The sequence below is a fragment of the Talpa occidentalis genome, unplaced genomic scaffold, assembly GCF_014898055.3.
Source record: "Talpa occidentalis isolate TD23 unplaced genomic scaffold, MPIMG_talOcc4v2.1 talOcc4.6, whole genome shotgun sequence".
In the NCBI taxonomy this organism is placed as follows: Eukaryota; Metazoa; Chordata; class Mammalia; order Eulipotyphla; family Talpidae; genus Talpa; species Talpa occidentalis.
In genome coordinates, this window is record NW_023604972.1 from 41,110,040 (window position 1) to 41,136,351 (window position 26,312).

At 36.4% G+C, this 26,312-nt stretch overlaps 1 protein-coding gene across 2 annotated transcripts in view; it reads left to right on the forward strand.

The window, feature by feature from the left end:
* The window catches only part of SLC4A4 (solute carrier family 4 member 4), a 347,176-nt gene that overhangs the window by 117,912 nt on the left and 202,952 nt on the right, over positions 1-26,312 (forward strand). For both annotated transcript variants that reach the window (XM_037530399.2, XM_054688304.1), the window contains exon 4: positions 19,732-19,867. In XM_037530399.2, coding sequence (XP_037386296.1) covers positions 19,732-19,867 — 136 coding nt within the window. The remainder of the gene's footprint in view (positions 1-19,731; positions 19,868-26,312) is intronic.

A 26,312-nucleotide genomic window follows, 5' to 3' on the forward strand; every position in this document is an offset into this window, starting at 1 on the left:
TCTGATTGATGAGACAAAAAGAAAAGGTGACATATTTTAGGAAGCAAATTGCTTTTTCATGGCTTGCTTTTGCTTTAAGTTGGTGATCATAAGGCCCTAGTTAATGCCACAGAGAGCTCACATGTGTTTGGCTACTTATAAATCATGCTTATTGGCGACCCCTTTAACTGAGGCCTTCAGAATCTGATTTTCCATCACTCTTTATTAATAGTTAACAAACTGTTTAATGCGCAGTAGGAAAGCCAAGTCACCCCGAAGCCTTTAGAAAATGGCATGTGAATTAGTGGTAAACTGTTTCAGTAAACATTAAATGGGTGGCAATTACTTAAAGTGATTGCCGAAGTTTCATTAAAGTATTTAAGAGAAAAAAATGTTCTTAATGCTGATATAATTATAAGGATTTCATTAGAGTAGCTTCCATTTAGGATTTACCAAACCAGTCTAATTCGTAACTTCTATTTTGTAAAAATAGGTTCCTGACTCGCCCTCCCCCTCTCAAACCTGAGATGCAGGAATCTGGGTGGGAATCAGTGTGTTTATTTACCTCTGGTGGATTTGATGGCAAGAGCTGCAAACACTGCTCAGGTGTTGTTGGCTACAAGCTGCTTTAGATTTTATTTTCAACAATCAGAAAATCATTTAGAGATATTTCAGTATAACTGGTTACTCAGGGTTAATAGTGAATGAGAATAGCTGAGAAAAGAGAAGGCTGATTTTTTGGATGCCTTCCTAAGCCATCAACATCAACTGTAATACCACCATTTATTAGGCTATGCCAAGAAAGCTATAGCTAGATTTGTCACAAGTTCTTTTTAGGTAGGTGAAGATATGAATGAAAATAAGGTACTCTTGTGACAGTCTGAGAAGTGGAAGCATGCATTTATGAACAGAGTTGCAAGAGAAATGCTAAGTGCCTTTAGAAACAAGGTAACCTAACCACAATTTGTTGGAAGCAAACAGAACAGGCAGCTACTACAGTCCCAAAGTGTGTGAGGCTCAGAAAACAAAGGTGCTTGTAGGGCAGGACTGGACACAGTGCAGGTTTTCTGATCCCATGCAGACCGGGTAAAGGAGGAGTCAGAGTCCTCAGTGGTTTTGCAGGTTTTTATTGGGATTTACCCGGTAAAGGGCAGGCAGGGGTGCTGGGGGGCCGAGAGGCTGGCAGTCCTCCCAGTCCCCAGCAAATCCGCACTCTCTCTGGGCTCTCTGGCGTTCTCTGCTTCTGCTTTGCTTCTCTCTTGGCTTCTCTTTGGCTTCTACTTTTGGCTTCTGCTTGGCTTCTACTGGCGTCCCTGTGATGCCGCCCTTAAAAGCACAGTCTCAGCCCAGGTGAAGCCCATCTACCTATGCCCACGCCCTATTCCAGGTGCCCGCCATCAGGCATGCATTCAGTACCGCGAGGATCCATCATCTATCCTGATGGCAGGAGGGCAGCAAAGCCTGACATTTTTCCTTACTCTACAGTGCTGAAGTGCAAAAAGCTTGAAAGGTGTCATAACTACTAATTACAGCTTTACAGATATATTTATTGTCTAAGAGCTGCTGTGCACTCCCTGTCTCCCACCCCAACAACTATGTCACTGCCCTAAACAACTTTTTAAAAACAAACACCCCCTGATGAGGTGCCCAGTATTTCCCTCCTCGTGCTATAAAGTCTAAATATGTTATCTAAGTAAATGGGGCCATTCACGATTTATCTCATATCTATTTTTATAGTTTGCTCTCCATTATTCTCATCACATTTTTGTGCTCCATGCTCCACATACTCTGAACTGTAGTCTTCCAAAGTGCTTTAAGAAAAAAATGACACATTATTCTATTATAGATCCTAGCTCAGTACTATTAGGGTCTTGATACACAGAAGATGCTTAATAACTATGTATTGAATGGATGAATTTAATCAAAATTGCTTAACACAATAATGGTAGTTATCTCTTTCCATGTGGGTTTATCCCTTTTGAAATGTGAGCCCATCCAGAGTAGTATGGTGTGTGCAGTGTTAGGAACTGTGAATGAATTAATAACCTGATAGGACCACAAACTACAGGTTCTTCGCATATTCATGGTCAATCCTTACTTGTGCATGCTATTGAAGGGGGCTTGATTAAGCCAAACATATTAAATAATAGTATGCTTGATTTTCTTGGAATTATAAAATTATTAAGCCAAAACAATGACTATCTGAATCTTGAGAAACTGGAAATTTGGCTGACTTTCTAGGTTCCTCCCTTTCCCAAGGAACTATTTGTTTTTCTCTCTATTCTGTGTCCAATAGCATCAAACCCAAGACTCATGCAAATACCATAGATTTAAGCAGAACTGACCTGTCCAAATATCTCTCCTAAAAATTCATGCCTCACAAGTTGGAGAGAGTATGTGTTCTGAGCTATAAAACTAAGCTATAAATTAGCTTAGTTTTCCTGGGAAAGCAAATGAACAGACAGGAGATTTTGAGTAGTTGTAGGGTAAGGAAAAATGTCAGGCTTTTTTGCCCTCCCGCCATCAGGATAGATGATGGATCCTTGTGGTCCTGAATGCATTCCTAATGGCGGGCACCTGGAATAGGGTGTGGGCATAGGTAGATGGGATTCACCTGGGCTGAGACTGGGCTTTTAAGGGTGGCGTCATGGGGATGCCAGCAGAAGCCGAGAGAAGCAAGAGAAGCAGAAGCCGAGAGAAGGCCGGAGAGCGCAGATAGTGAGAATTTGCTGGGGGCTGGGAGGACTGCCAGCCTCCCGGCCCCCCAGCACCCCTGCCTGCCATATGCCTGCTGAACCCCAATAAAAGACCTGCAAAAAACCACTGAGGACTCTGACTCCTCCTTTACCCGGTCTGCATGGGATCCTAGAAAACCTGCTCAGTGTCCTGTCCTGCCCTTACAGTAGTCATTATGCAAATTTATCACAGTATGGTTATGACAAGAGACTGAAAGGAATGGATGCGAGTGGTCATACTCACCTACATGCATAGAGAGCCACTGCGCATCTGAAGTGCGGTTGTTGATTCAGAACTTCTTCCAACAGAGGCAGAGAAGCTTGCTTTCTCAAGATTGGCTGCAGGTGCTGCTGGGTTTGAGTGGTATGAAGTACAAAATAAATTATTTACCTGTAGCATCACTTTTACTTGGATATTTAGAAAGATGCATTTTTATAATAAAATGGGCATTTTAAATGAGAAATCCATGAGTATTTAGAATTTAAAGGCAAAGCATGGAGATTTATAGAGATAGTTTGAGGTTGATTGGATGCCTCAGTTACCCCTCTGATTAAAGTTTTGACAGACAGATACAATAGACTAAGGATTGGTTTATACCATAGAAGATTTAATGGAGGTAACACAGACATTTTCAACTTACGGAGTACATTTGATGGCAAAGCTTTTAAGTGTTAGTTTTTTTTACATTATTGTTGAAATTTCCTCTCACCACTTCTTGGTCATCAAGCACAAATGGGAAACTCTAGCTTCATGTTGCTGTATGAGAAACCAGTTTAGGACTATAGGGGAAGTGAATTGGTCAGGTTTTTTACACGACTAGCCTCTGTGGCTATCACCTGTGGCCTTGATTGTATTGATTCAGAAGGCGCTTGGGAGCATGGCTTGGGGCATGAGTACCTGATTATGGGCACCTGAGCATGGGTGTGTGCGCATGTGCGAGTGTGCATACCTGTGCCTAGAAGTCAGGGATATAAGGGTGGTGTCACACAGAAGGATGGCTAAGAGAAGATGAGCTGTGTGACTGCAGAGATCCCAGAGAATTAGTGTAGAGATTCTTGGGGAGAACTGGGAGGCTCAGTCACCTTCCTGCCTCCCAGCCTCCCTGGACAGGCCCGTACCTGTCTCCTGTCTGGTGTGCCTGTATACCTGGGTCCCTGAGAGCATTAAAGCCTGAAAAATCTACCGAGGGCTCTGGGACTCTCCTTTATCCGTCTTTGACTCCATAGTGAACCTGCCCTGTGCTTGCTGCACAACAAGGACCCAAAGATTCTGATGGAAATACCTTCCTGCTTTTGAGAACAAGGTAAATCATGAATTGCTTTGTTTAGACCATTTGGAGATAGCATACCATTGGCAATTCCAAAACCATTTTAAAAATAAAAGTTTCGGATATTAATTTTTGAAACCACAAAAACTTGAATCAACATTGTAACAGTGTCAATATTTCAGTAGGAACTGGTTTCAATTGAACTGTGGTGGCAGGGAGAAAAAAGTTTGCAGGCTGTTTTGACAGAATGTCATCTACTGGGCTTTAATTTATTTGCTAGCAACCTTCCTTTTGAAACAGAGTTGCTGCATTTGAAGTAGGGAAGAAAAAAGTGGCCTCACTCCAAACCTTTCTGGATAGCACATAACTTATTTGCAAGCATTTGTTACGTGTGTAGATACTTCAATAGAAAATGAACATATTGATGATAGATGTGCCTTTCAACATCTGTTTGGTGTATTTTATCATGGTGAAGATTAGGGAAATGGGTCTACAAAGCAAAGTGGTCAGCAAATTACCATGTTGCACAGGGCATTTTAAAACAGGTTACATGGATTTTTAAAGCCCCCCCGCCCCCCCGACAGACTGTAAAATGGAAAGTTAGTTTTCAAGCTAATGAATTATTTCAAGCTTTTATTGACCCTTGACAGTTAGATAGTCTTAAAAATTGTACTGGTACTTGGCTCATTTTTATGGGATTTTTTTTTAACTTCTGAGATTTTATGGGCGCATGTGTATGCACTGTTAGTTGACCTTATTTTCCAATGTCTACCCGTTACCAAAACACGCAACCCTAAGAGCTTAGTTTGTTTCCTGGAGTGAACATTTAAAACATATTTTTTGAAAGTTGTTTGACAAGTATGAAGAAAATAATTTTCCAAAGCAACTGAATCCATTTTATGAAAGATTCTGTTCATGTGTTTATATGCATTTTATTTGACTCCTAAACATCTGTAACCTCCAAAGTTAAAACTAACAGCTTTTATAAGTTAAGTTGCTTGAGCTTATTTTGAATTTAGACAGTTCTTACAGCCATTTGTAATCAGAGGAAAGTAAATTAAAAGGAATAGAATGGATGATTTGTTGAAACATAAAGAAATAATGACCCAAACCCAGGCTTAAAATAGGAAAATTTCACTTATTGGAAAGCATTTGGTAATACGTAGTGATGGGTTACTTTTTTTTTTACTTCATTGTTCATTTTTAAACAATATTTGCTTCCCTCCACCTACTCAGGTGTAGTCCCCATAGAGTTTCCTTCACCAATGCACCCGTGCACCATCACCTCAGTCCTCTGTGTTCCTCCCTCCCTCCCTTTGATCCCTCTCCCTCCTCCTCCCCTGCAGGATGTCTCTGGTTTATAATTGTCCGTTTTTGTTTTTTTGTGTTTTGTACTATTATTATTTTTTTACACTGATGTCTTATTTGATTCCCTTATATTCCTGCTATAAATGAAACCGTGCGATATTTTTCTTTTTCCTTCTGGCTTATTTCACTGAGCATAATTCCTTCTAGCTCCATCCATGTTGCTGCGAATGGCATGAGTTTATCTTTTTTGATTGCTGAGTAATATTCCATTGTGCATATGTACTACATATTCCTGATCCAATCATCTATTTTTGGGAATTTGCTTTGTTTCCAGGTTTTGCCTATTGTAAATAGTGCTGCAATAAACACAGGGGTGCAGGTGGTCTTTTGGATCAATGTTTTTGTGTCAGTGATTGGTTACTTTAAAGACAAAACTAGCTTGTTACTAAGATTTTTACCATGCTTCACTTTCAAAGGGTTAAGTCAATAGAGTGTAGACTCTTGAAGGATGCCCTCTGTTCAGAAATATAGTAGAAATAGAAATGAAGGGGGAAGCACACCTTAGTAAGAAGAGTGGTGGACTTTATGTTCAACTAACTCTACATAACTGCATTCTAAGATCAATCTCTCCATTACTAGATTTGTGATCAATGTAACCTCCTTGAACACATTTCACATGTACATAGTGATAATAATAGGTTAGAGGAGTGTTCTTAAAAGAAAAATGTTCACACTAAGTCCTCCTTACTGATAGATATACCTAATATCTCCAAAGAGTACTCTAATCAATGCAGATATTATAGTTAAAATGATGATTGGGGGTGGGGAGTGGGGAAATGACTTGACCAGAAAATTTGAAAGCAAACTGTAGACACTTCAGTAAATCCATGATAGTAACTATCTTTTGATGAGACTTGCAGGTGATGATCATTTGACAGCAGAAGGGTGAGGCCTTGTTATAGTGGGAAATAGAGGTATAAATTTTGGAAGAAAATAGTGCAGTGGATGTGTAACTCAGTTTGCTTCTCAGTGATCATATCCCAAATGAGATTGTAAGCCAAGCTATTGTCCTCAAAGTCTTTGATCATTTTAAATAGTAATAGATTTAGGATAGAAGAGAAACATACTTCTGAAGTGAGCTTAATTTCTGCATGTGAAAATAGATGTTTTAGGACTCAACTCAGAGCATACCTGTTTCACAAGTAGTTAATCAGTTGTCATTCATGACAGGACATATTAAAAAAACATTTCAGAGAAATTCTAATTTAAGTTGATGTTTCTGAAGTGAATTTTTAGACATAGCCATCTGACTCAGATAAATCACTGAGTTGGAAAAATTTATTACCAGTTGATTTAATGTCCAAATAGTAAAATTTTGAGATTTATGCATATTTATGTTAATGGCCATTATATGAAGATTAGAAACTGATCCCAAATTTTATTTAAGAGACTAATTTTGGGGCCTCCCTGGTGGCACAGAGGGTTGAATGCAGTGCTATGGGGCTGTCTGCAGCCTCTGAGGCATGGGTTTGATTCCAGGCCAGCCAGGGAGCTACCCACATGGTGCGGCAGACCTCTCCTGTCTTGCCTGATGCTCCCCTCAGCAGTGTTTTTAGTTGAGTCTGCCTGTTCTGTTTCTCGCTCTGTCTCTGGTGAATTCTCTTGCCCTCCCTTGCCTCTGGCCTGTACCCCAGTTCTTGTATAGATATAAATTTTTTTAAAAAAAGACTAATTTAGCTGAGATCACAAATAACTGTTAGTTGGCATTTTGGGGTGTGTTTTAAAGTAAGATTAGATGAGTATAAAAAAAGTTTAACATAAGAATTGGACATTGGCCAGTTTTTCTGTAAATTATAAGGCAATAGTTCAGAGTTTATTTGACAGGTATACTTTAATTTTTATGGAAACAATAATAGACTCTATAAAATATTTGGGATCTTGTATTGAAAAATTAAGACTTCCCCTCTCCCATTCCCAAAGTTGTTTATTTATTTATTTTATTTTTATTTTTAGTTTTTTAAAGATTTATTAACTTATAACAAGCACTGGGGTACAGGCCAGAGGCACGGGAGGGTGAGAGAATCCACCAGAAACAGAGTGGGGAATAGAACAGGCAGATGGATGGAAACACACTGATGAGGGGAGCAGCGGGCGAGACAGGAGAGGTCTGTCGCACCATGTGGGTGGTCTCCCTGGCCAGATGGGAATCGAACCGTAGCCACAGAGCCTGCGGACAGCTTCACAGCACTGCACTCAACCCGCTGCACCATTGTGGAGGCCCCCAAAGTTGTTTCATTTTCTTAAATTGAGGTAAACAGTTGTTTACAACCCTTTAGTAGAAACATGGTTAAGAAATGATTTACACATTTTTTTTTCTACTGTAGTGGAGACTCACTTATTAAAATCTCTATAGACAAGAATAGAGATTGTGTAGGCATATTTAAGGATGCAATAATCTTAATGAGTGTATATTTTGGGTGCAGTTTGTAGATAACCAGTGTTTAATAGTCTTTAAATATCTTTTAGGTTAATGACTGTGTATTTGCTTTTAAGACAAACTCCTTGAGAAGTACATGATTGTCAATAGGACCTGTAGATCAAAACTTTGCTCTACACAAAATTTCCACCTTCATTTCAGTAAGTCACCAAAGTGGAGAGCTTAGTTCTTACATCACATTCCTTTTATTTGTGAACCATCACACATACATTTCCCTTGCTGTCCTTTTTACTCTTCTAGTGAAGTCTCAGTTTTGTAGTTTTCCTAAATACTTAGTGCATGCTTAGGTTTCTAAAGTTGGTTAGATGTCACTAACTAGGTCATTTTCATTGAGTCTTATTTTTGTTGCCATAATCATTGGCATAAATTCATTCATAAATTCATTGAAGAAGGGATAACAAATATCTTCATTCATTCATTGTGAAACTGCTTTGTGTCCATATCTAAATCCTCCTGGTTAGTACTTGTTACACATCTTTGACTAAATAACAGGGTAAATAAAGGGGGGAGGATAGTATTAAGGATTAGCTTTTCCTTCAAGAATAGCAAAATCAGAATTTTCAATCTTTGCATTTGAAAATTTGATGGTATTGCTTCTCAAAGGAAAGATTTTATTGAAAGTGACAGAATGAATATACATTAGTAGATCATTTTATATAACAGTGCTGTCTTGTGGTATGAATAGGTTTTTGTAAGGAAGAACAAAATTCCATTTCACCATCCATGGATGTGCCCATTGTTTTGTCAACCAGATGGGGAATCTAAGTCAGAGTTGAGGATTTCCTTACTTAGAGTTGGAGCTGAGCATAAGCTCTAGGTCTTAGAATCTTGATTCCATCATTTCACCTGTGATTATTGCTGACTCAAGGTTTTGTTTTCCTGAGAATTCCCTGTGCTCTCTATCACTAGGCGTGAAAGCATGTGCAGAGCCCTGACTATAAATACGTACATACTCCCTAAGCTATATTGATCCATTTCTCCCAAGAGTTTGAGGACCAGTTGCTACAGCCACTTTCTTGATCACTTGGAATTTTACCAACATTATTGGTTAGATTTGGGAGCAGGTGTATTTGTGGTACTTTATGTGAATTCTCCCTAGTATATTTTTGCTGATTAGAACCCTCACACTCCATGTACATATTCTGATCCTTGTGTGGTTTCCATTAACTTTTTATAATTTGTTATATGGATAACTTGGAAGATTATTTCTATAATGAATTATGCTTGTCTATTCTAAAATATGACTAAAAATTTAGATGATCCCATTTCATTGCTTATTGAAAATGGATTTAGCTAGGCTTTATTGTAGTTTGGGAAGGTGCTAATGAAGCAGCATGAAAACATACTTGTTTATATTAGACTCTTGTCATTCATCTGCCATTTCTCAACTAGTTGAACTCAGGTTTTATAGGTGTCTTTTATTCTGACCCGGTTTTGATATCCTTGCTGGTCACTGGACATGTTACTGGTTGATATCTTTTGGGTAATTAAAACAAGGCAAATGGAACATGTTTTCTGAGAGCAATGTAACTATAGATGTCAGGTGGGAATGTTGGAGATCCAAATATATGGGTGGATATATACATATTTTTTTCTTTGATGAAAATCTAAGCTTCATAGATTTGGGGGATTACTGCCACCAGTTTTAGACTTTCAACTAAGCAGAAAAGAAGAAAAGGTTATTTTTGAACCTTGTTTACATTTCTGTATTATTGTCAAAATCTTTACAGCAACGATCTATCTATGGGGGAATATGACCTTTTAGAGAAATACAGAAATAACTATTACCTTTGCAATGTTTCCTTGATACTGTCATGCCTCATAGTCCCTTTTTAATGGGATTATATTGAATCACATTAATCAATATTGCTTTCTAGAAAAATGGGTAGAAATTTTAGGCAGTGTGAGGATGAAGTCAGAACTTTGAAAGATTTTAAGGCTTGGTGCCTTTATATTTTTATCATTTTGAATTAGTCTACAGGTAGGAGGATGTATTCTTTTGTAAGTGGAGGCATTTCATGGCAGCATAGTATGGTGGTTGTGACACTAATATTGGAGCAATAAATACAGCTACTTTGTATAGAAAATAGTTGTGCTTGAGCAAGTCTGTCGAGTTTATTTTGGGAATCTTGAAGATTTCCTAACGTTGATGAGAATTGAGTCTGACTTTAGAAGCCTTAGGTTATAAATTGTGCTGATAATTGTTCTGAGTTGAACCTGGAGAAAATGCTGATGTGTTCACTCTTTAAGAACAGTGATTCATCATACAAACCTTATCACGGACAGCTCTGGCAGAGCAAAGAGAAGTGAAGCAGGGAGTGAGAAATCAAAGGAAAATGGAAATAGTAACCATGGCATGAACTAGAAACTTGAGATCTTTTAGGAGAAGGTTGTTGGGTAGCTATCTGCTTTATAGTATGTATTAGTCTGTGACTTAGTATTTACATAAAGCATCTTACCTGTCATGCCACCTGTATGAAGCTTCTTACCCCACTTTGTTGCTCTCTGCCCATGAATTATGTTTAGACACGTGTGGCTGATCAGTCAATTGGCTTTCAGAACCATGCTCATTTTTGTTTCAAGGTTCATAACTGGCTGTTTGACTTCCTTGATTGCAGTAAAGGCAAGCGCTATACAGTAATGTTTGTAATAGACATTTGTTAGAAGGGTAATTGAGATTCTGCAGTTTCAGTACCATAGGGAAGTATCTGGCACAAATTTGACATGACTGTCCTCAGGTTAGCAATTAAAAATACCTTAATTGAGTTGTTTCCTTGTAGTAATAATATAAATGTTAATTTTTAAATTTTTGGAAATGATACATAAATAATGCAGAAAACAAGAATCACCAATAGCTTCACAATATATTAGGGATAATGAGTGTTAAGATTAGCATATATTCTGGTGTTTTTCTCTTTTTGTACTATACAAGTCAGTAAACCTTTGTGCAAGAAACACAATTAAAACTAAAGCAAAAAAACCAATCAAACAAAATTATTTACTGAAGGAATGGTGTGGGTATGGCATGATCTATGGGGGAAAGTAATTTGATCTGAATAAGACTAGAAGGAAGTTAAAAACAAGTACCAAAAGACATTTAGTGCCTTATAATTTGAATAAGGCAAATGTACTCATTAGTTAAATGTGAGTGAGTGGACTTCTGGACATTTTTTGACTGTGGTCAGTATCAAAACATATGATTTAGGACTCAAGCAGGGGAGGCCAACCCTCTGAACTCTGTACTGATTCATTTAAACTCACTTATCTGTGTTGGCATTCCATTCCAAGTCTTCCCGGTCACTAGCTTCCCCCCGTCACTGTGTTGCTTTGGCACATCAGGTATTCCTCCTTGGGGACTCTGGGAGCCAACATCCTTGGCAGGGTATTGACATTGCTATGCTGGGCCCTGGGTCACATTGTCCAGAAAAAAAAAAAAGTCAGAAAATTTAGTTTTACCAATTGTTTAGTTACTCTATTAGTCAAATCAGGCTGCCTTAACAAAATATCATAGACTGAGTGACTAAAACAACAGGAATTTATTTCTCACAGTTCTGGAGGCTAAGAAATCTAATATCAGGGTCCTGGGTATTTGGCCCCCTGGTAAGGGCCCACTTCCTGGCTTGGAGGTGGCCATCTTGCTATGTCCTCATGTAGTGGAGAGAAGACAGGGATGGAGCTTTCTGATGTCTTTTCTTAGAATGGCATTAATCCTATCATGAGTGCTGCACCCTCCTGACCTCAACTAAACCAAATCACCTCCCAAAGATCAGATTTCCAAATACGATCACATTGCATTAGAATTTTTTTTTTTGGGGGTGGTTTATACAATTTAGTTCCTAATAATTCCTTAGTTTGGGTCTCTATTGAGGCTGCTAAAGCCCCAAGTGACCGATTTGAAGTTTTATATCTGATAGATTCTTGAAATACTGAAATAATAATTTAACTGGAATAATTAACAGAAGAATCAGCAGACCAGAATGGCTTTGAGCCAATGTTTTTTCAATATTGTGTGTTCCGGAATTTTCATGGGAAACATTTATCTGACAGCTATTACTGGGACTGCTTCTTTGTGAATGACTTAGTTACATTTAAAAAGATAGCCTAACACTATTGACAGATAGCCTAGCTTTAATTTTTCCAATTTACTGTGTTGACTGAAACAATGAAGAAAGGTTACAGAATAAGCTGGGGAGAGGAAGAGCTGTCCCTTTTTGCTTGGAGTATCTTACAGCTATCACTTGAGTCTTGATAACATTTTTGTAATGTAAATCATTGCTAAATTATTTTTTTAAAAGATTTTGAATATGAAAGACTAAGACATACTTCCCAGGAATATCTCAGCAAAATCCAGTTATTACTGCCTCTTGCTAGCTGAAATTGAATTTACTCTGCTCCTATGTAAGATATTTTGGTGGTGGTCTGAAATCCAGGCTTTTAGTGCTATTGACTCTTTATAGCTGAATAATGTCATGGCATATTAAGGATAATTTTGGTAATTGACAGCTTTTCATGTGCAGGAGCATATAAGCACAAGGATATCTAGGTATTTAAAAATTATTCCATTTATGTTATTTGGCTCTTCAGTTTCTTTTTTTTTTCTTTTTTTTTTAATATTAAATTTTATTTTTATATTCCCCCATACAATTGCAAACGCCCCATTCTGTTTGAAACAAAAAGTCACCATCTAATTTACCTGTCCCGAGCCTGGCATCATGTATATCAATAGTCACATTTTGGATTGGTTGAGGTACAGATACTTAAAGGCAAGGAGAAAATCTAGATCACTTGTATAGATCTTTAAGAAAACTTGTCTTCTTTAAAAACAGGTTCTTCACTGCAACTAATTTGAAGATGCTAATACCTGGAAGTTAGTTCTACTCTAACCAAGTGTAGTGGGATCATAGAATTGTATATCAGGATTCTTTTGATTGCAAGTGACAACAAATAATCTCAGATTACTTTAAGCTCAAAGGTAACATCACATATGATTGAAAGGTAGCTGACTTCATGCATAAATGAATTTCAGTGCTTAAATGATGGCATCAGGAACCTGTCTCCATCCTGGTTGAGTTCTTTCATGTTTATTTTGAGGCAATTTCTCAGGCTCCTCTTCCCTTTTGGTGCAAGGTGACCATCAGTACTCAATGCTTTTATTACATCCTAGCACCTTAACATAAAATGAAAATTTATTTCACTTGGAATAATAAAGTCAATAATTTCATTTTTATTTTATTTAATTTTGGACTTTCCAACAAAAGCTGACACTTACTCTGATTGGCTTGGATTAGGTAAAGTGTCCACTCAAAAATTAACTGTTGTGGACTGAGTGTTGTGATATTATCAGTGTCGAGACCTGCATCAAAAGGGAGGAATCCAGCTTAATGGATAAGTATAAAGGTTTTCCAAGGAAAATGGGTGCTGTTATCAGAAATAGGTTCAGGTTGGTGAGGGGGCAAAAATACAATGCGCGTGTGCTTTAAAGGTTTATATGTATATGAAACTTTGTTCATGTCAGTGATTTCTCGTTTCTTACAGTTATGAATGTGAAAGCAGAATTTGAGTATTTTATAGATCCATTTTTAAAGTACTACAGTAGTCTAATAGATAAGTTGTGGAAGTTTTAGCAATGCTGGTATTGGCCTATAAACTTTTATCTCAGAATAGAGAGAAATAAATACTTAAAATTATAACTGTTAACCAGTTTATGATGGTACATTAATAATATAAAAAATAATAGTTTTTCTTTTTATACTTTGATAGCTCAGAATTTACCAGATGGTGTACTTTGCCAAAGAAAAAATACAAAATCCAGAAGTCCTCATTTAACCCAGAGAAGGGAATTTGCATGTAAACTTATGCTCAGTATGAATTGTTCATTATGATCATTATTTCTATTAAAACATTTTTTTTGGTAGCCTGCAGGGTGGCCACAGTGGGATGCTTCCCAGACCAAAAATAAAAGGGAACATTCATAATTGCCCTTTGGTGGATAATGAAGCAAATGTTCAATTAATTTACTTTAAGACTATTTTATGTGCCATTATACTTTCTGTCCCTTCTGAAATCTAGTATATTTACTGTCTATACGTTCATATTTAAAAACCCTGGCTTGTTGTTACTGCTTTGTTTTTAAATGAGTTCACCTGTCTGATTGCGATTACTGAGAAATGGACATGAAAATGACACAAGTGGGTTTGAGGTCATATCTCAGGTTATGTGTTCTTGGGGAAGTCTCTTAACTGCTTAATACTTGATTTCCCTATTTGTAATATATGGGATTAACAGCAGTAAATAATTCATAGGCTTGTGAAAAATAAATGATGTCATAAATGAAAATCATGAAACTTAGTGCCTGGTACAGTGTGACCATTAAAAGGTTAGTTACTGCATGTTATTATCTTTTTATCAAAAAGCATTTTTCTTACTGTTAAGGTCCCTATCCTCAAGGAACTTATAGATGGGGAAATTATCATGAAAATATTTTGTATCGTATCATTTCAACAAATACCACAGTGTATTATATACACTGAAAAATGAATGGATATTAAGCTACCAAATGAGAGTATAGAATTATTCTCCTATTATTACTAAACCTGGGGGTTTCTATTTTGTTATATCTTGTCATTTTCTAGTTGCAGTTAAAAAGAGCCAAAGGAAAGATGCAAGAAAAGATTTCTTATGAGGAACTGGGACAGTATACATATTTATTCTTTACTCATTCTTTCATCCATTCTTTTTTTTTTGTGTATAACATAGGTGCCAAGAATGATTTAGGTGTCAATGAACTAACTTTGGTAAAGGTGCAAAGGCAAAGTCTAACAATAAATAATGCAAAGCATTGGATATTAAATGTCTAGTGGAAGGATAGATAAACTGTGGGTCTTTCAGGAGAGGAGGATCTAGTAGAGGAAAATATGAGATGTTCATTCTTTCATTCATGGCTTCAGCAGGGGATGGCGACTATATTGTGGTCACTGTGCAACTAATGCAAAGATAAACTAAGGGCAGGTGATTTATGGGAAATATATATTTGGTTTTCATCCACAGTTCTTGGTTCACAGCTTTCCCCAAAGCCTTGGAATTTTCTATGCAGGAAGAATCAGCACAATTTGCAAAATTTGGATGTATTTCATTTCTGAATTCTTAATGCCAGTTTTCTTTTGCAAATCTATTCAGGTATATCTATTTCCTTAATATTCAAAATCACTATTTTTTGGTATGGTACTGTGTAGGTCTTTAAAGAGGGTATGGGAAGCACACATCCTGTTTTTCAGGGTCTTACTGATCTAGTTGGAGAGAGAAATCTACTTTTACAAAAGTTGAGTAATAATGAACAAATTTATATTTATTGGCACCTAAATGAATAATCCAGATACACAACGTTGTTGTGTTTTAATGATGAGGAGATCCATGTTTTTGTAAATGGGTAGTATTATTCACTGTAGGAGATAGAATTTTCAACTGGGCCTTGGAAATGGAGTCAGAGAAGAGAGAAAATAATAGTCCAGGCAAGAAAAGTGAAGATCTAGAAATGAGTTGATATGTTTTTCTGTCACAAGACAGTTCTAGGTTGCTGTGAGAAACAAGGTTGGGTACACAGGTTGGGGCCAGAGTGGTACAACAGACAAACTGAGAGTGGACTGGCATGCAGCCAGGCATGGGAGAGCACTTTATCTCATCTGCCATCTCTGATTGATGCACAGTGGCTGCCCAGATGAACTCTGTAAGCAAGACAAAGTATTGACTCAGTAGGTATGAATGTGATGATGTGTCAGTGATTCCTGCTATGGATGCTGGTGGTGGGAGTGGATTATGGACAGGAGTCCTGCTTCATAATTGCCTTCTTATTAGAAACAGAGATTTGGAGACACTGGCAGTCCCCAACCCCTGCAGACTATCACTTGGCTCCAGATTCTATATTTTTAATCTCAGTATAATTCTGTATCTTACATTTCGCTTATTTCCCTATCTGATCACAAGTTACGGAAAAAAGATGAATTCCTGTACTAATTATCTAAGGGCTCTCACTCTGCATCACTTTGTGTTAAGGATGTTAGAAATCAGGAAGGGATATTTGCTGGTCAAATACTTGCATCGATATTTACAATACAATTTCTGGCCTATTTTAATTTCTGTGGACTACGTTTAGGGAAGTTATTGACAAATCTGCTGAAGTAACAAGCTAGTGTATGACACACAATTTTGGAATTTTATCCTAATGGGGTTGTTATTGGTTACTGAAGAGTCTTAAAAATAAGACACTTTATAAGAGGTGTTTAGAGAGGAAGATCTGGAAGTAACATTGTATCATTTGTCCATTCCATTTTTCCCAGAAGTCTCAGCTGAATTGTCTGATTAGCAGTGGGTCATGTTTTCCCCAAGTGTGAATGCCAGACCACAGAGTAATCCATGCTCCATGGATTAGAGCTGAGTGAAGATGTGCTTGGTGTCTGTGCCGGAGGTATTCTTTAAGCAAGAGAAACATTCTACACTTTGAACTGGGGACAAGCCCACATCGGATCTTTTAGAAATGACAAAAATTTAATTCTATAAATGTGTTTTTTCTCTTTTAAATGCTAGTTCTAATTTAGGGATCTTTGATGTTGATGTTGAATGTTGAAGCATCAGTCAAATCTGGGATTGTCAATTTCAGAACCACTATGAAGAATAACTACAATAGTGTGTGAATACTCTGTCCCTTAGAAGTGTATCCAGCTTCCAACTACAAAGATGTAAGAAAAAATAATTAATTAAAAAAGAAGTATATTCACCTTCCAAATTCTGCCCATCACTTCTTTCATATCCTCCCTGATCTCCAAAAAATAATTATACTTCCTGTTACTTTAGTTGGAAAGACTTTGAAAATGTTTCCATACAAAAGTCCTGGGATTTTAGGTTTCAAAGACTTTAAAAGTCTTTTTTTTTCCTAATTACAGAAGTAAAACATATTGTATTCCATATTAATATGTATTCAATTAGCTTATAATCTGCAAACACAGATTAGTTCAGATATTTTTCTTGTTTATGTGCTAATATTTTACTCACCTAACTAGTTAATTTTTGTTTGTTTCCTCTTTTAGCATATAAGCTCATTTAGAAAGGGATCTGTTGTCAATTTCTTTGTCTTTCATCTTCAGAACTTGAAATATAGTTAATACTGCTGAATGAATAAATATAATTAATACTGCTGAATGAATTGTTCACACCTTAGAACTGATAGAACAGTAAAAGGAAGAAAGGAAAACTCAAAGTATATGGCATTTAGAAGGGGTGTGTATGTGTGCATGTATGTATGTGTATGCATTTCTGGTTTTACAAGGTTAGCTGAACCATAAAAATGACGACACAAGTTGATATTATGTGGAAAACCCTAATTATTGATGGGAAGAGTTGCTATTATTCTTTGACCTTGAAAAAGTTTTGTCAGATCATTAAGATCTTTCTTGCTATTGATTACAAAGGTGTAGGGAAACAAAAATAATTGTAAAATAGGTATTTATTTAGTACACACTTTGAAATTTTAGAAATATTGAGATTAAATAGTTTATTTCCTTGTAAAATCTTATCAGAAGTGGTTTGAGAAGTGGTTCCCTTTTCCTTATTGCACAGTTTATAAAATGGAGTGAACATCTTTTCTCTGGTCATACTCCTAAGTTTGGATCAGCTGCCAACATTTCATCTTCTGTACTTTTCATGTCATGAACTGTGTCTGAGAGGCCAGTTACAAAGTTTTGTTTTTGCATTTTGTTTTTGCCAGCATCACATTCTTTAGAACATCTTTATCATTTTGGCACAACCACTTATTTATGTTGGTACGTGCCATCACTGAACTCCAATTGTATTTCTAGAGTTTTTCAAACGGGCACATGGTAGCATTGTCATGGTGGCATTCCCACCAGCAGCTTTGTCTTCTAGAACTCCATTTACATTTGACACAGATTTCACTTTCAAGTGTTACCACTTCATCTTTATTGACCACCTCCCTCTTTTGGTCATCTATGTCCTAGTAATTTGTCATTGGGAGACAAGATGGCAACACAATCGCACATTTTAGTTGTATGTGCATGAATGGATAATAGTCAAGTGATCAATCATTGACATATTGACAAAAGCATGATGATTGGACACTGATCATGATGCACATGCTACTTGCATTGTAATTTATGGATTGAAGAGCTAGCAGTGAAGTTTATACTTTTTGCAATTTTTATTCATAGTTAATATACTATATTAACTCAAATTTGAACCATGTTGTTGGGAGGGATAGTTATTTAACTCAACTGTGGTAAATGAAATTCATATACATTAGAATATGTAAAGTGAAGCCTCCCTCAATTTCAGACTTTATTTTATGGATATATGTGTGTTTTTTCTTTACCAAAGTGACACCACTTTATGAATATTATTTTGCAATTTTACTTTTTCATTTGAAATTCTGTGGTGTGTACATAAAAAATCTTGATTTTATGTTTTGTGATTACTTGTTATTTTACCAAATAGTTCTAGTATAATATCACCAAATCTCCTTTTGGCATATTATTTAGGTCTTCTTTCCTCAGTTGTGAACAGTGCTGCTGTGGTCACCTCTGTAGCTAAGTTTTTGAGAGAAGAACTGTAAAAGCTGTATATTCTGTGAGCTAGCAGTTCTGCCACTAGAAAGATATTTATTTCAAGCAAGTAAAATATTTCTATATCTTTCCAAATTTCCCTTCAGAAAGATGTTCCTATTTAGGCTTCTACCAGCAACATAATTGGAGGGGTACTGACATGTTTCCTAAGCCCTTGCCAATGCTGGGTATTATCAGTCTTTTTAAATTTTGCCAGTTTCACAGGTAAAAACATTTGCCTTCTTTTAATAATTAGTTTTGACTATTATGTTGAATATTTTTATGGGTTAATTTGTAGCAAATATATTTTGAGCTATGATATTTTGTTCTGTATTATAGTAGTTTTCAGGTGTTAGAGATTTTCTTGTTTTATTAGGTTGTTTGAATACATTTATACAAACTTATTACACACACACACATATTATCTGTGTACTTGTATTACACTTGCATTCACAAGTGTATATCATTCTTGGTTTTACCCAGGGATTGTAAGGAATCTATGTGGACCTCAGTTTTTGTAATATGATCATCAGTTTCCAATGCTTTATGTTTTATTTTAAAAGAAAGGGAAAATAACCGACAACCTAGGGAAGTTTTAGTTAATTTTTCATTACATGGTTTTCAGGAGTTGGGGTCAAAAGGAGCTAGTAGGGCATTCAATTATGTGCTTGAGTGTGTTGGAAATTATTTTTTCCCCCTTAGGTGTACAATATTTTACTTGAGCTTGTTTTTCAAGTGCACTAAAGTGTGACTAAACATTTTTGGGTACTGCCATTATGTAAAGAAGAGGCCCTGTCTAGTTAAATATTCCTTCATCAACTTTGCAGTTAGCCAGTTGTGGGCAGTGAGGAGGCTTGGAGGGCATGGGCTTTAGGGATTGGGTAGATGGAAGGGAGGTGGGAGGTGGAGGCTTGGGGGAAACTCAGAATTGTGGTTCTGTTGCCCCCTCCCACTGCTGTAGAAAAAGTGATTGGCTCAGGCTGGTTTCTGTCTCATAATTTTGGATGGGTCTTAAATAGGGAAAGAAGGAAAGTCATGTGGTTGGACCACAGCTCATCGGAGGGGCTAAAGGTTCTTTGTCACACACCACACAGAACTGGAGCGTTGTCCTGGAGAGTTGTGGAGAGCTGAAATACAGTTTAGAGCCAAAGGAATAGAGAAGGGCTTTGATTTCTTTTCGTTTCTAGGTTGGGAATAGGGAAGCTCAGCAAAGAAGATGTCTACTGAGAATGTGGAAGGGAAGCCCAACAACTCTGGGGACAGAGGAAGAGCCCGGAGCTACACTTTCCTCAGGGTTGTGCAGCCAGTGTTTAACCACAGTATTTTCACTTCTGCAGTCTCTCCTGCTGCAGAACGCATTCGATTCATCTTGGGAGAGGAAGATGACAGCCCAGCACCCCCTCAGCTCTTCACCGAACTGGATGAACTGCTGGCTGTGGATGGGCAGGAGATGGAGTGGAAGGAGACTGCAAGGTGAGGCATGGCTGGCTGTGCAGGACTGACCTGGGGCAGAGCAAGAGACTTTGAGCACCTTTTTCTAGCTTTAGCACTTGTGCTAAGGCTAGAATAACTTATGAACATGATGTTCTGAGTTAAATAATAAAATGATCTGTTCCCACTCTCCTGTGTTGACATGGATGCAGGGCACCTTATATTATATTGCAGGAGCATTGTTTCATTGATCTGTGTTGTCACAACTTAACCTTTTTATGAAATTAGACGTAAATCTCCAGTCATTTGCTATCAGCAGTAAAATACTTCGAAAGATAAACTCAAACACCTGATGATAGTGTAGAGATGTTTCCAGTTTGCACATGCCTAGATATCCTGTAAGATCCTGTCTAGGACTTATTACCCATTCTGTGTTAAGAGGGTGGTCACAAAGACAATGATTTTTACCCACAAAGATGCTGTCATTCCAAATAAAAACCTGCCATATTTTAAATATCCATCTGAAAGCAAGTAGAATTTGATGTTTAGAGAACTGAGTTCACTTTCAAAACCTGTCACCTGTTATCAGTATAATACTTTTTCTGAAAGTTTTAATTTCATCAACAATAATGCATAATAATGCCTTCTACATAAAATATGCTATATAAATATGTGTAAACTAGATACAGCATTATCTAATTGTATTAAGTATATTTTTATATACTTACATATGTGTATGTATATATAGAAATACTTTTTAAATTGTTCAATTTTCACATATATATGCAGTGTCATTAATCTCATAACAGAGCTTTTCTTTACATGTACAATCAATTATATAATCTGCACAAAATCTTCTATGACACAACAATTATTTGTAACATGAAAATTTCAGTATGTTACGTTTATTGGTCTCTCGTTGTCATTACATGTAGATCAATGAATTTGACCTTCACAAACAAAATAATGTTAAAATATGCCTTTTTATATAGCTGGTGATGTAATTTATATCAATTCAGTAATTTTTGAATGCATAGTATATGCCGGGCACTATTTTAGGTATAAGGAACAAGAAAATTGGCATAATAAATTCATACACAGATCACTGTATCTCATAGAAAAGCTTAAAGTGAGTTCAATATAATATATTACAATTTGATAAATAAGGCAAACCAAATCATTCCAGCATTGGGCTTAAGGAAAATAAAGCAAAGGTAGATTAAAGTCTTTCCCATATCTCTTGTCTGATGTTCCAGTTCCAGATAAGTCATTCTGGAGTCAGAATGAAATGATTATTATTTTTGTCTATGATCAGTAAGAGAAGAGGATCTAAAAAGAAGCAATAACTCAATGGTCTTTCTTTTCTGGATGAGGGGCTCTTTTAAGAGTTAAAAAATGAACCTTTATTTTCTGGAGCTTGTTACGTTACAATGTAATGAAACGCTCATCAAGTTAATTGGATTATTTGATAGGTTTTGTTTGGTTATCAGATTTATGCTTTATAGGTTTATGGATTTATTATACCCACAGTAGTAAGTTCTGTTGAATTTCTTTAAGCATTTAGGAGAAGCTTAAATTAATTCACTTGATGACAGTGAGGCTTTTAACCTTCAAGAATGTGTAGGTAGCCTTGTGTAAATACCTGCCTTAATATTGATTAGTAGGGGGAAAAAAGTTTTGTAGAACCTTTGTAGATGATTTCATATTTAACTGTGTTCAGAAAAAAATTCATTAGATTTTAATTCTTTCACAGCAGCATTAAGAGACCTAATCTTTAAGTATTTTGTTTTCCATTTGCTGGCTTATTTTCTTTGCAATATTCAGACACCTAGTGTGGGCATGTTTGTTTTATTTCTTCTGTTTCATATCTCATTGATATTTTCTCCTAATTAAAAACTTTCTGTAGCACCTCTTCCATCTCTAATGCTCCCTCTTAAAACTTTCCAATCTTGCCCTTTAGGATCTTACTGTGTCATTGTGTGATCGTATCTCAGTCCCTCTATAAAGTACACTTTTAGTTCATGAAAATCCTCCAAAAGATAACTGTGAAAGTGAAAACTCTCACATCTATTTCCATTTTATTTTCCTTCTCTAAATCGAATAAAAATAAACAAAAAGAATAAACAGATGAGAATTGTACTGGGGCAACCTGAATTAAATGTTGGGAAGATTTTCATCTAGTTTTGACTTTGCTCAAGCTAACTGTTTAACTTTGGCAAGTAATAGAGTCTTCCTTAACTTGAGTTTTCTGTCAAATAACAGTGTATTAGCTTGCCTTCTCTCTAACATCAGTGTATTTTGTAGCATTAAAATTCCATTCCTGTGTGTATTTTGGTATTGTCAGCTGTGACTAAAAGCCCCACTCTTATTTATTTTCATCTTGAAATTCTATGTGAGTGCCTATCATAGATTAGAATTCATATCTAGCTTTGCTTTCTATTTTTAATCAAATGCAGACTACACTTCATTTTAGATCATCCCTAGTCCCAGAAGTATGGAGTGACCAGTTTCATTGTGGAGGTAATTCAATGGTGAATGAAATGGACATTGTGTTTTCATTTAAGTTTTTTAAAGATTAGGCTGGTCTTATTTACTTTACCATCCTTAGAGACTATTTCCTTGTGAGCACATGTTTCAATTTTGATGATATTATCAGTCTCCTGAGTTACTGTACTACTGGAGAGAGGGAGTGTGGCGGGAGTCCTCCATGTGCTGGGGAAGGCTGTCCAGGAAGAAGCGTACTCACAAATAGTTTATACTGTATTACTTCTCCCAAATAGGTTTGTCACAATCGCTATTAATTGACAGTATATATGATATTATTTTCATTTTGTCTTCCTCATTACACAAATCTGTCTGAAGGCAGGGACCTCCATATCTGTCTTGTGTATTCCTAGGGCTTCACAGTGCCTGGTCTATATTAAGTGCTTAATAACATTTGTTGAGTATAACTAGTTGAGAATGGATTGCCTCAGAAAGAACTGTTCTAAATATAATACTTTCTTAGAAATACTACTTGACCAAAGTTGGACTTTTGTGACAGTTTCTCTCATTATGGCTAACAGACAACCAAAGGACAGACCCAAGGTACATAGCACACCACTGATAAAGTTCAAAAGAGTTCCTATGTTTGAAATTGTGAACCAAATCATCATTATTCTGATGCCTTCTGCATTTAGTTTCTGGCCTAGACTTCCTTCCTTATTTGATAGGAAACAAACACTCAGACAGCTAATAGACATCACAGAATAGCATGTCTAAAACTAGGCATCTGGTCTACCCACTCAGCTCTGTTCTTCCTAAAGAGTTCCCACCACAAAGAACTCCATTTTTCTGGTGGTTCAAGCCAGAAACATTGTAACCTTCCTTGACTTCCCTCTTTCTTTATACCACTTACCTAGTATTGGCAAACCTTTTCTGTTTTGCTCTCAAAGATAATCAAATACTCCAAATCTTATCACCTCTCACTTTAAGTCCTGCCATAACCCTGGTCCAAGCTACCATCACTTTTCGTCTAGATTAATGCAAATGCATCCTAATAAGTCCACTCCCTGTACCTGCCCTTAATGCCCTCATGCACTCTCCACCATGATCTCTTTGACTTCTTCTCCCACTCTCTACCTTGTTTGCTCTGCTTAAGTATCATGGCCATTTTCCTGTCAGGGACTTTGCTCTTGCTGTTTGCTCTGTCTGAAATAATCTCCTTGTCTCATCCTCACGGTTATATCTATGGTTCATTTTCTCACCCTCTTCAGGTCCTTATTTCAATATTACCTTTTTTGTGGCTAAAATTTAAACCTTCCCTGAACACTCAATCACTATTTTTGTCCTTTCTGCTTATTACCTGTAGCATTTTATATATCAAGTTATTCTCTCTTCCCAATAAAATTTAAGTTCCATGAGGAAAGGAATTTTTGGTTGTTTTATTTACCAATATATTCCATCACACACGTCTCAATCAAGAAATGTGTTAATAGAATGAATGAGCAGACAAATAGAAGCTTGACTTTTTAGCTTGCTAGTCTAAGTAATGTTTGGAGGTTTGGAGGAGATTGCTACTCCAGAAATGATTCAGCTTTTCAGTAATTTTTACTTCCTGCAACATAGTCTGTTTCCAAATGTTTTTGTAGTAATTTCTGACTGTCATTTATGATGTCTAGATTCCAGACATGATAGGGTTTTATCTTTCCCATTAAAAGCTCTCAAATCTACCATAGTAATAAAAGTTCAGTGCTTAAAAGGGACTCATTTTCTATATAAAAACATGGCATGAATTTTTTCTGTCTGACTTATAAAATGAGAATTTTCTGTGAAAACTCAACATGACAATTTATTTCCAGATAACTAACCCCCTGGACTTCTTCAATTTAATCTAGTCTCCTCTGTAAAGCACACTTTCTCCTTGCCCGTCAACACAGTCCTATCCCTTTTAATGCTTTCCTTTTGATGAAACTTTTCAGTTGATTTGACCAAGAATATTCAACATGGAGTCTGCATTACTGAAGTCTTAGTTCTACTTCAGAAAGTTCAGTTAGCTCTGTGTCTCAAATAATAAAGCGAATGGTCTCAGTAGTAGGAAAAAGATCTCAATTTAAATCTTAGAAAGCCCAGTGGTCATGTAAAACTAGAGTCTTTATATTGCCTTTCCTGGCATCTTTTCTCTGTTCTTCCTATTTTTCTTTTTTAAACTAGAACTTTGTGGAAATTCAAGCTCTTTCAACATAGAGCACAGGTTGAAAACTGTGCAAAGGGTAGAGTGATCAGGTCTGGGAAATGTACATGACCAGTGGAAGGGCAGAGAATACTTTTTTCTTTTTAGAGTGCTGAGTATCAGTCACTCAACTGTTACATTCTACAATGTAGCAATTAGAATAGTATATTTATGATTAGTGAAGAAGCATATACTCCTAATTCAGAATGTGTAGGTGATTAGGCAGTGCTAATGTGTTCATGAAATAAACTGCTAGAATAATTCATGATCCAACTTTGGTGGTAGCCTAAGGCCAAAAAGGAGTTACTATCACTATCCTCTTTTTCTCCCTAAGTCCTTTATTTGAGTCAATGATATCTCTGCAAAAAATGTTGGTTTGACTTTCAGTTTTTCTTCAGCAAATATTCAGACTGGTAATGATGAATTTCACTGCTTTATAAAGATCACTCCTTCAATGTAATACAAATTGCACTGCCAAACCTGAATAAAAAGGAAAATTGCTACAAGTTTCAACATTAACAAGCCAACAAAGGAAAAGGGTATTGCTGTTTCACCTCTAATGGGACAGAAGGTCAAACACCCACTTGTGTCTGCTCAGCTGATTGACCTGACCTACCTCTGGAGAATGTAAATTCAAGGCACGTCATCAAACACAGACATGTGCACTTACTCCAGGGAGAGAGACCACACACTTCCCAATCTACACTGACATCTCTCTTTCCTCTAATGGATTACTATGGAACATTCCATCTCAGACCAACTTTATTTTTTCTGGGAGAAAGAGGCTGAAGGAAAAGGAATTTAATCATCTATGTAATTATATGTAGTTACATGTACTGTTTTGCAATAATTTTCAGTTGATCTAGAAATTTGAGAATTCTTAAAAACATCATTTATTCCAGAGACATACTAGCATTGGCATCTTTTTATGTGTGACAAGGCACTTATTAGTTAGCAAGAAATTGATTTTAATTGCTTATGTAGTTGGATTATATTCTACTGCAGAGATCATGTCTATTTTCCACCATAAATCTGGCATGTTTTAAGTTAGAAGTCTTGTCTTGTCTTAATTATTTTTAATCATATGATTGGAAAATTGCGAAATTCAGTGATTCCCAGTGGGCCTTCTATTTCTTCAACATTGAGTGAAATCTGTTTGGTTGGCAGTCACTCAAAGTGTGTAAAAATGCAATGTACTTTATCATTCTTCTAAGACCTTGGAATAAATAAACTTCACCTAATAAACTCCTCCTCCAAGGTTACAACAGTTTTGTAATTGCAAGCATTTAAAAAGTCAACTTCTGAATTTAATTTTCCTGTAACATGTCAAGTGCCAAGACAAAAGGAAAAATAGGAAACTTATTGCAAATATATGATTACTCATAGTTATTATGAAGGGTAGATAGTGGCTTTTATCACATTTTACAGTAAAAATGCCTGTTGTTTTTTTTTTTTAAACAATGTAATTACACACTTCTAAAGCACCTTTACAAATTCATTGGCACTCACATAGACTGAACTTTGGTACCATTGCCTTAGCCTTTTCTTTAATGGGTTGTGATTTGAATTGAGTAGTTTTCAGATTTTTTTTTCAAATTTGTCCTTGATATGTGAGGAGGATAGACATAGCAAATTTCAACCATAAAACTACCTGAAAACAATGTGCTAAAATAGACAAGTTACCCATGATCCTGTTAGCTCTGCCATGACATCACAACATTAAATATTTACTGAATTTAAAATAAAATAGACACTAAGCTGAACTATGGAATAGTA